Raw genomic sequence first — 11,264 nt, forward strand, 5'->3', positions numbered from 1 at the left:
AGATCTCTGATGATAGGAAGTCCACTACTTCCCAAGATAGCCTGTTTCACTTCGGCACAGATCTAGTAGTTAATGAACATTAATTAGTTAAGTTAATGAAGATTTCCTCTGGAGAAAAGCAGAATAAATACAATTCTTCTTCCACATCACAGCACTTCAAAGACATAGAATATAGCTATAATGTTCCTTGTCCTAAACATCCTTTCTTCTCATTGTTAAATATCTCTTCCTCCTTCTCCTGATTTTTTCATGTTAGGATATCAAAGTACTTCACTATCCAGGTTGCCCTCCTCCAGACGTAAATGTTTGCTAAAATACCAGAGCCTAGATCACTGGATTTGGACATTTTTCCTTACATTGTAGAGTACATCTATATTTCTACTGAAGGCTCTTTGTAGACTTTGAATATAAGGTACTTCATAAACAGACCCTACTATCATGTAACCACTTACTCTTTTAGCATGTCTTCTTAAAGATTTCGCCTCTATGAAGTCATATGTCAATTTATGTCTTTCAGGCTGCATTAAACTGGAAGATATCACACTTTCTCTTATCATGAAAACATTATTTGAGAGAAGATTAATACTACATGTTGTGCAACCATTACATCTCACATCATGGCTACTTGTATCATTTATTTTGAAACCTATTGCCTCTTTAAAACCTGCCCGACTTCCAATTTATCAAAGGAAACCTTTTATAGCTGCTTGGAATGCCCCAACAGATCAGTGCTCAACAAAGTATAATATAATACTGAATTTAAAAATGTTTCATGTCATTGGCAGCCCATTGGCTAAGGCAAGAGGGCAAAATGTTACCATATTTTATGTCAATAGATTGGGATATTATCCCTGGTATACGTCACAAGGAGTTCCTATTAATGGAGGACTTCCCCAGAACATTAGTTTGCAAACCCATCTGGAAAAAGCTGGCCAAGACATCAATTATTATATTCCAGCTGAGGATTTCAGTGGACTTGCTGTTATAGACTGGGAATACTGGAGGCCTCAATGGGCACGGAACTGGAACACAAAAGATGTGTATAGGCAGAAATCAAGAATGCTCATTTCTGAAGTAAAAGCAAATATGTCAGCCAGTGATATTGAAAATTTAGCCAAACTCTCTTTTGAAGAAAGTGCAAAGGCTTTCATGAAGGAAACCATCCAGCTGGGACTTAGGAACCGCCCCAGGGGGCTTTGGGGTTATTATTTATACCCTGATTGTCACAATTACAACATTTATGGCCAAAATTACACTGGCTCATGCCCAGAGGATGAAGTTTTGAGGAACAACGAGCTTTCCTGGCTTTGGAACAGTAGTGCGGCTTTATATCCTTCCATTGCAGTCAAGAAATCACATGGGAACAGTGAAAACATCTTACGCTTCTCCCAATTTAGGGTAAATGAATCAATGAGGATTTCTACTATGACATCTCATAATTATGCTCTGCCTGTATTTGTCTATACAAGGTTAGGATACAGAGATGAGCCATTATGTTTTCTTTCCAAGGTAAGAATTTATCAAATGAGGACTTTGAGACTAGATGATTTCTAAATTCTATGATTTGGATTGATTTCCTTGTTCAAAGGGAAGATTTCTCTCCTCTTTCCATTTAACTTCTAGTTAGTAAGTGTTCCCTTTGAAAATCCCTGAGTCACACTAAGTGAAATGGGGAGATAGAATTCATTCTTGGTTTATTTTTTTCAGTTTGAGGATCATCTGAAGATTTTATCCTTTCTTTTCTGTGACTTCATTTTTGGACTATTTCATTGATCACAACCTATGCCACCAGAAAGTAAATAGTGGAAAGATAGGAAATGGTCCAAAAAGGCATTGGGATTATTCTGTCAACAAAATATTAATTCTCAATTCAATCCAACATACTTATTAAATTCATGAATATGTGCTATGTATTAAGGATGCAAAAATACAAAAGTGAAACAGTTAAAGAGCTTACATTCCCCTGCAGTGGGTGTGACAAACATGTACAGAGATGGGTAAATTCAAAGCACATAGGAAGTAGATACAAAATAATTTTGGGTGGAAGAGAACATTGACAAATGGGAAAATTAAGAATGGCTTCCTCTAGACAGTGATACTTGAGCTGTGACTTGAATGAAGCTGGGTTTCCAAGAAGCAAAAGTGAGAAGGGGAGAATTCCAGGCATTGGAGACAGCCATGCAAAGACCTATGTGGGACGTGGAATATACAATATTGGGAGTAGCAAGTAAGTGGGCTAGTTTGATTGGAATGTAGAGTACACGCTGGAGAATGATTTGAAATAACCCTGGAAAGGAAACAGATTGTGAAGCCTTTACATGACAATGGAGTTTGAATTTTACTTTAGAAGCAATAGGGAGCCACTCAAACTTCTTGAGGGAGAGACAAGGTCAGATTTGTACTTTGGGAACATTATTTTGGCAGCCACTTGGAATGGATGGGAGAGGGGAAGCTTCCTTACCTATTCTGTGTATTTAGGGGTTGTTAGAAAGAGAAGGTAGTGTGTAAGGAGAATATAAGCTCCTTGGGTACTAGCAACAGATTGCATTCATACAGTGCTTTAAGATTTGCAAAGCCCTTTCCATTTATTATCTCATTTGATCTTGATAACAATCCTTTGAGGAAGGTGCTTTCATTATACTCCTTTTACAGATGAGGAAACCAAGGCTGAAAGAGGTTAAATGACTCCTCCAGGGTTATACAGCTAACAGTATTTAAGGCAGGATTTGAACTCAAGCTTTCTTGACTCTATGAACAGCATTCTACTATGACACAACTATTGGAGCGCAAGGACTAATGTTTTTATTTTATTTTATTTTTTTCTTCTTCAGTATCCCCAGTGCATCCCTGTAATCTCCTTATGATAGTTGTCTGACCCCCTTACTGTCTGTAGTCTGAGAGGCCTGGAAACTACTGCCACTGATTTAGTTGTCCCCAAGGCCTGCTGCTGGTTTGCTGGGGCATGGTCTGCATTCTACTCTCACTCAGATACAATAGACCTCTCCTGCCGACCTTCTGAGTTGTTTTGGGCTGGAAAATTGTTTCACCCCATCCTTTTGTGGGTTCTGCCACTGCAGAATTTGTTTTGTGGCATTATTTAAAGTTGTTTAGAGGGGTTTGGGGAAGAGCTCAGGTGAGTCCTTGCCTTTTCTCCATCATCTTGGCTCCACCTCCTTTATAATTTCTTAAAATATTATGTCTAGGCTGTTTTTTGGATCGTGACTTTCAGGTAGTCCAATAATTCTTAAATTATCTCTCTTCAATCTATTTTCCAGGTCACTGGTTTTTCCAATGAGATATTTTACATTTTCTTCTATTTTTCCATTCTTTTGACTTTGTTTTATTGTTTCTAGATGTCTCATGGATTCACTTTCACTTCCTAGTTCTTCAACTTACCTAATTTTAATTTTTAAAGAATTATTTTCCTTAGTGAGCTTTTGTACCTCTTTTTTCTATTTGACCAATTCTGCTTTTTAAGGAGTTCTTTTCTTCAGCATTTTTTGTGCCTCCTTTACCAAGCTATTAAATCTCTTTTTCTTAATTTTCTTGCATCACTCTCATTTCTCTTTTTAATTTTTCCTCTACCACTCATATCTTTCTTTAACTCTTCCAGGAATTCTTATTGGTCTAGAATTTTTCTTTGAGGCTTTATTTGTAGCTGTTTTCACATTATTGTCTTCTTCTGAGTTTGTATTTTGGTTTTCCTTGCCACCACAGTACTTTTTTATGCTCAAGTTCTTTTTATGTTGTTTGCTAAATTTTAAATCCTATTTCTTGACTTTGAACTTTATGTTAAAATTGGGCCCTGCTCACCTGGGGGTGGGGAGGGACTATCCCAAGCTTCAAGCTTTTTCATGCTCCTGGTTTCAGAGGTAGTTCTGAGGCTCTGCAAGTTTTTGGTGCTTCCAAGGCTGTGTGATCTGGGGAGTAGTGTGGTCATTGGTCTCCTGGTCTGCACTCTGCTCTTTACCCAGGAAAGACCCTTGCTCTGCTGCAGCTGCAAGTGCTAGTGTTCCTCTCCACCTTGGACCTGTAACCAGGGCCCTTGGTCCTTTGTGAATGACCACGAGTGCTCCTCTCTGTCTTGAAACTTACCCAGAACTCCATATGAGCAATAGAGTTGTCAATCAGGGCCAGGTATACCCAGTGCCAGCAAAGTGTTTCCTGTAATCTTTTCTGACAAGTTGTCTGACTCTCTTACTGTCTCTGGGCTTAGAGCTCCCAAAACTGCTGCTGCTGCTGTTCCTGCCATCACCTGCATGTATTCTGGACAAGCCTCCACTCTGATGTCACAAACTCTTCTATCAACCTCCTAAGTTTTCTTAGGCTGGAAAAATGTCTCACCTTGACCTTTTGTTGGCTCAGTTGTTCCAAAATTGAATTTGAGGCATTATTTTAAAGTTGTTTGGAGGAAAATGTTGAGAGAGTTCAACTGGGCTGTTGCCTCTAATCTGCCATCTTTCCTCTTAAGATTATTGAAGCACAAATTTCCTTCTCTGATGTTTCTTCTCATTCATCTTTTATATTCATCTCTGTGGATAAGAATAACTACTTAGCATGAAGGTGTTGAGTTAAGAACGAAGTACATCAAAGCATATTCTTTGAAATTGAACACAAATGATTTCTGGAGTTTTAAAAAGGAGCTCTAGAGGCTTGAGCAAATTTGAGTCTGACTATTTTTAATAGAGTGATCCTTTGACTTGATCTTGGATCGTGGATGACTCATACCAATCAAAATCACTGCAGAAAGTGAATGAATTACCAAATGGAATATTGAAAAATGAAATGGGGAAATGGGAATGAAAGGAGTCACTATGGCACTTGGAAAAAGACAAGGAACATCTGGATTCTGTTTCATGAACTGTATGCCCAACTAGAGTTTTTTTTTGGGCGGGGGGAACAGCAGGGTATTCAGGGCAACAACACAGCCAAACCACTCTATTGAGTTCAATGAAATGATCTATTTGTATTTGCTTACTAGTTTACTAGTTAATGGCATTAAAAATACTTATATTTTTGTTTTAATTCAAATCTTTAAAAAAAAAACTGGTTTCTCTGTTCACACGATCATAGAGCCTTTCACATTCCATGAAGTTTACTTACTCATTCAAAATTTATTCTGCTCTAGAAAGGGAGGAAATGCATTTTTTTTTAAAGTATGTAGTTCAGGTTTATCCCTACCATTTTGAAGACATCTTCTGTTTTGCTTTATTTTATTTTCTAAAAATTTTGGTGGGATGTCTTGTAGTAAGATTGACAATGACGTCTCTTTTCATTATAGCAAGACCTAATTAGTACCATAGGAGAAAGTGCTGCCTTGGGAGCTGCAGGCATTGTTATTTGGGGAGACATGAATTTAACTTCATCTAAGGTAAGTCAGTACCTTAGTGGCATATTTTATAAAAGGAAATACCCTCCCTTTTCTAAGTGGCCCACTTTCTTTCAAGTTCCCATAGTCCCCATAGTACAGTAGTATAGATAGAGTGAGTGGTACTGACTTTTGAAGATTCAAGGGAGAAGATGTCACTTTCTGTATTTAGCATGCATTGTCTCTGGAAAAAAAAATCAGTTCAAAAATAGCAATTTAAAAAATGACTTGTGCATTTCTTCAAAACCTCCAAGAAGTTATGCTCAAATGATGTTACCATGGCTTTTGCTGGGGGAAAAAAAATTGGCTTTTTTCCTGGACTTTCAATTAGACTGTTGCATGAAACTATTCCTGCTAGCATGCTGCTAAAATCTCCCTCTGCCCATAAAAAAAGAGCCAGAAGGAGGATCACATCATAGCATGCTTTCCCCTGAGATCAAGTGTACATTCTGCTGCAGTGTTTTTATTTTTATTTTTATTTTTCATTTTTTGGAGGTCTAATCCTGGGCTGAAGGAGATTCTCAGAATTAGATGAGCTGATCAAGGCTAATAGCAAGAAGCTCTTTTGTTTGGTGCCTTTAAGAGATGACCATGTAGCTTAGTTGGAGATACCCAAAGGGGTGCTAAAGAAGGAGGAGCATCATAGTAAGGGTACTCAGGCAGGGCATACCCCCTTTCCTCACTTCCACACATAACTCCAAAGCTAAGCCCTCCTACTGATCCTCACCTCCCACCAGGGCCTGGCATGACACCTCTAAAGTGAGACAGGAAAAGTCAGGGAAAGGATAGAATCAGGTATGGCACCAGAGAGCTCAGGCAAGACGATTTTCAGGTCATTACAAGTGGAGACAATCTATGACCATGCTTGATTTCAGCTCATATGGGTCTGCTGAAGATCATTATAAGCAAGTCAGGCAGACAGAACTTGTGGCCCCTTTGTAACTTCATGTCATAAAGGAGCCTGGCCACTCTAGGTTTTTGTGGTCATCTCTGTGATGTGTGTTTGGACACAAGTTAAATCTAGAAGAATAACATAGGGAGGATTCAGTTTGAGCACTTACCTAGAACCTTGGAAAGGCTCCAGACTGTGTATGGCAATAAGTCTGACAAGAATGCCCGAATGTCCGAAGAGCAGTCTTGGGTGGGGAGATGAGCTCAGCTGCGACATAATTTCAAATTGTGCAGCCCTTTTCCCCATATAATTGGGAGCAAGAAAAGAAAGATGGAGAGACTCGATCATTTATGCCCTGGGGACAGGAAAAGGTTAGGTATTGTCCAAGGTGGGGGAAAGAAGCTGCATCAGAGAAACTGGCAAATATTAGTCAAAGAGATGCTCTTAGGGGAAGTAGTAAGCAGTACCTTTTTTGGGTTGGGACTAAAATGATATACTTGATGTCATCTCTAGAAACAATTCCATTCTCATATGAAGTACTAATCAGGCATGACAATTTCAAAGAACACAGAGAAAGCCTCCCGCTAAGTTAGTCTAACCTATTAATAGGGTTTCTTAACATAAATACCCTGTATATATGCTCACTCATACAAGAAGGAGACAAGGCATGTATCTCTCTGACTTACTGCCATCCCTGGGTTCTCATCTTTGTTTGTCTTGAAGAAATCAGGCTGTACCTCATAACTGTTCCCAGAAAGTCAGAGAATGTGTACATAAACTTTAAAGAGCTGTATCAATTAATTAATCAACCAGCTTGTATTAAGCAAATATGAGATGCCAGGCACTATGCTAGTTGCTGGGAAATACAGCAGTTATCATTGTCATCCAGATGATAATAGCTGAACCAGGAGATGGCCCACAGATTCTAAGGGCTGTGCATTTTTATACTAAGTTAAATAAAGGGAATTGAAAGTGCTTTGAATAGGTCAGATAAGTCTAAATACAGGGGCTGATAGAATTCTTCTAAAATTAGGTGGTATAGTCATGGCTGGCCATTCACTGGTCACCCTAGATGTCTTCCTATTTTGTGGGCCTCCTGTTCAACCTTGAGACCTTTGTGCCATAGATCACATGTGGTCAATAGGGGGTGATTACGTCTGTGGAACACAAGGGTTCACTAATTAAAAGCAAGAGTACTGGTTTCAATCCAATCTAAAGACTTTCAGTATTGAGCTAGAAGCAGTAACCATGCTATTATGTGTAGGAATAATGGAACCCTTCTGTGTTCTCTACTTCTAGGGCAACTGTACAAAGGTGAAGCAGTTTGTCATGTCTGATCTAGGGAGCTACATCATTAACGTGACAAAAGCAGCTGAAGTATGCAGCAGATACCTGTGTAGGAATAATGGGAGATGTGTAAGAAAAATCTGGAAAGCAGCAGATTACCTCCATCTGAACCCTGAAAGCTGCCAGATCGAGGCCTCTGACAATGGAGAATTTGTTGTGAAAGGACAACCATCTGATTCAGACTTGAAAGTGATGGCAGAGAAATTTTCTTGTCACTGTTATCAGGGATATAGGGGAAGTGATTGCAGAGAAATTAAGACATCTGACAACCACTCTGGGGTTTCTCTTTCCTCTGGATCAAGAATAGTACAATGTCTACTAGTGTTAGTCTGTTACCTGAACTTTCAGTACTAACATAAATGAGTTTAAGAAGGGGGTATATACAGTCTCTATAGCAATCACTTAAGAAAGTTTAAAATTATGATCATTTTCCCCTCTATTAAAATTGGTTGAAATGATAGCAGGTATAATAATAGCTGTCATTTTATAGCATTAAAATTTTTTTCCCTAAGCACTTCATATAAAATATATCATTTCATTCTTATAACAATCATAAGAGGTAAGTCCTAGAGGCATTGGCACAGACCTGTGATTTCAATGGTATAGGCAGCTCCCAGTGAGTAATCTCCCTTGACCAATGCAGACGGGTGCCTTGTAAATAACTTAGAGTCTTAAAGGGCTGGCCGGGGAGGAGGAAGGAGGGATCGAGTGACTTGCCCAAGGTCACTACCTTAGTCGTGGAGAACTAAACTCAAGTTCTCTCATGATATATGCTGATTTGTGTGACCTTGGGCTAGTCACTTAATCTCTCACCAGCATTATTAATCCCATTTTGTAGATGAGGAAACTAAGGCTCAGAGCATTTAAGTTATGATATTAATAAGTGTTAGAAGCAGTAAATGGAACTTAGTTCTCTATTGACTCCAAGATCAATGTTTTTTCACTACATGTTATGTAGAACACTAAATGCAAATAGTAACTTCATTTGGACTTCATCAGCTCTAGATATCAAAACAGGAGTAAAACAATTGCTGTCTTCTCTTTAATAATCTTTTTTTCTTGTTTTAAGGATTTAGAGCTGGAAGAGAGGGCACTTTGTTCAACTCCTGTAGTTTACAGTTGAAAATACTGAGGTCCAGAGAAATGACATGATTGCCATCTTAGGCATAAGCTCATTAACTGAAAAGCCTTGCAATCTTTTTAGAAGGTTGTTTCAGCCAAATTCAAGATTTAAAGCACACAATTGATATTCACCGAGAGTTTTCCTAGTTATAATTTATTAATATCCTAACAAAGGATATAACAAGGACACATACCAAAATTTGACATAGACACTTGGGTATCTTTTGTCTTGATTTGGGACATACTAAAACACATGTAAAAGATCAGGTCTACCAGGCTTACAGAAATTGAGTGTCTCTGGAACACTGGGACTATTTTATACTCAAATAAATGCTCTTTACAAATGAAAAAAGTAGAATAAGCCTGATTCCAACTACTTCTGAATATCACAAACTGAAGCAAGATAATGATGTACATACCACGGGATACAACTCTTTGGTGGCTACACCTAAGGGTTTATCGGTCACTCTGACTTTTTCTATATGTCTCCCCTCCTCTCTCAGTGGCAGAGGGCCTCGTATTATCAGACTACCTCAGATGTTCATCACTTTATCTATTTAATTCTTCAAGATACAACAAGGGGGAGCCGCCAACTCAATATTCCCAATGTGGAGGCTTGAACAGCTTCTCTAAGTTGAATTTCCTGAGACAATAGGAGGAGGGTAACTTCCTATTATTTTTAAAATAGAAGAGGCATAAACAGATGAGGAATGAAGTGTGCCAATGTTTGGATTACAGAAGCTGATCCCTTTCTTACTTACTATCTCTCTTCTATTACCATCAATGCTCCTTTCCTAGTATAAATTTTCAATTTCATATTGGAAGTTTAGTCTTTGAATACACAGAATTCCACTTTGAAACAAACTTTTTGGGGTATCATGTATTCCAGATGTGGTGATGTTTTATTTCTTCTGTCATGCTGCCATGAATCCTTATCATTATTACTTAACATAGAAATACTAGCCATAGCAATAAGACACCAAACAGAAATAAAAGGAATTGACATCAGCAAATATGAAATAAAATTCATTTGGAGGAACAAAAGGTCTAGATGCTCAAGAGAAATCATGAAAAAGGTAGGAATGAAAGGAGCATAGCATTACCCTCAAACTATATTATAAAATAGTAATCATCAGAACTATTTTTGTATGAGATGAAAAAAGAGAAATGTAGAACAATAAAACAAATTAGAAACACATGACACAGAAATAATCAAATCTAGTGTCCCAATATTTTATAAACCTAAAATTATAAACTACTGAAAGAATAACTTTAAATAGCTACTTGACAAAAAACTGAAAAGTAGTTTGGCAGAAAATTGGTTCAGACCAATATTTTATACCACATACAGAATAAACTCTAAATGAATGTTAACTAAATATAAAAGTTGCATCCCAAGAGTCATTCCTCAGTGAATTAGTGGTCAAAGAATGTGAATAAATAGTTTTCAAAAGAAGACTTGCAAGCTATTAATAACCATAAAGAAAACTACTCCAAATCACCATTTTAAGAGAAATTTTAAGAGAAATATAAATCAAAACCATTGTGAAGTTTCACCTCACGCTCATGAAATTGACAAAGATAAAAGGTGAACATAATGTTGAAGGGACTGTAAAAATAAAAGTACATGAATACTGCTGGGCCTATTAATTGGTTCAAACATTTTGGCAAGTAGTTTGGAAATACATTTAAAAGTAACTAAAATGTCTGCACGGTTTGACCCAGAGATTCTACTGCCAGTCATATAACTCAAAGAGGTTAAAGACATATAGAAAGATCTCAGATACATGCACAAAAATAGTCATAGCAGCACATTTCATGGCAACAAGGAACTAGAAAAAAAGGAGCTATTGGGTAATATCTAAATAAAGTAGAGTAAATTAATAAAATGACATATTACTATAAAACCATAAATATGATGAATTCAGAGAATCTTGGGGTGATTTTAACGAACTGATGAAGAGTAAAGTAAGCAGAACCAGGAGAGCAACATATACAATCACCACAACAACAACCTACATGGAAAGAAAAAAATGAAACAAAATTTTGTGTAATTAAAATGACTAAGCATGGGCTTTGGAGGAGAGTTGAGAAAATGTTTCTCTCTCTCCCCTTTGCAAAAGTGGAGAACTATTGCTATGAAATATTGCACATATTGGTCAAAAACCATAAATGTGTTGGTTGGTTTTGCTGAACTTTCTTTTTCTTTGTTTTAAAATCATGAATTGTATGTTCCATAGAGAGAAACAAGAAATTTGAAAATGAGGGTGATGGAAAAACAAACAATCAATAAAAGTAGATTTAGTGCAATACCAAATACTAAATGACTACAGAGCTAGACAAAATAATGACAGAATTTGGAATATCAAGGAAATAATGAAAAAAATGTAGGGATGAAGAGGAAATAGCATTTCTATACCTCAAACTATATTATAAAATAGCAATCATCAAAATGATTTGGCAGTAGCTAAAAAATAGAAAAGCAGATCAATAAAGAGAACAGAGAAGAAAGAATCATAAATAATTGAACTCAGT

General features: G+C 37.3%; 1 protein-coding gene across 1 annotated transcript; it reads left to right on the forward strand.

Annotated features, from left to right (window-relative positions):
- Positions 1–555: 555 nt before the first annotated feature.
- HYAL4 (hyaluronidase 4) lies at positions 556–7,961 on the forward strand. The gene is made up of 3 exons (XM_027840129.1): positions 556–1,509; positions 5,282–5,371; positions 7,560–7,961. Exons 1-3 carry the CDS (start codon positions 556–558, stop codon positions 7,959–7,961), a joined length of 1,446 nt encoding a protein of 481 aa, XP_027695930.1.
- The last annotated feature ends 3,303 nt before the right edge of the window (positions 7,962–11,264 follow it).

Source organism: Vombatus ursinus, unplaced genomic scaffold, assembly GCF_900497805.2.
Source record: "Vombatus ursinus unplaced genomic scaffold, bare-nosed wombat genome assembly UNPS02014839.1, whole genome shotgun sequence".
NCBI lineage: Eukaryota > Metazoa > Chordata > Mammalia > Diprotodontia > Vombatidae > Vombatus > Vombatus ursinus.

Excerpts from the sequence above, each read along its gene's own strand:
- HYAL4 (XM_027840129.1), top strand. The coding sequence starts at position 556 with ATGAAAACATTATTTGAGAGAAGATTAATACTACATGTTGTGCAACCA. Across the intron at positions 1,510-5,281 it reads CATTATGTTTTCTTTCCAAG|CAAGACCTAATTAGTACCAT; the intron begins GTAAGAATTTAT and ends TTTTCATTATAG. Across the intron at positions 5,372-7,559 it reads TGAATTTAACTTCATCTAAG|GGCAACTGTACAAAGGTGAA; the intron begins GTAAGTCAGTAC and ends CTCTACTTCTAG.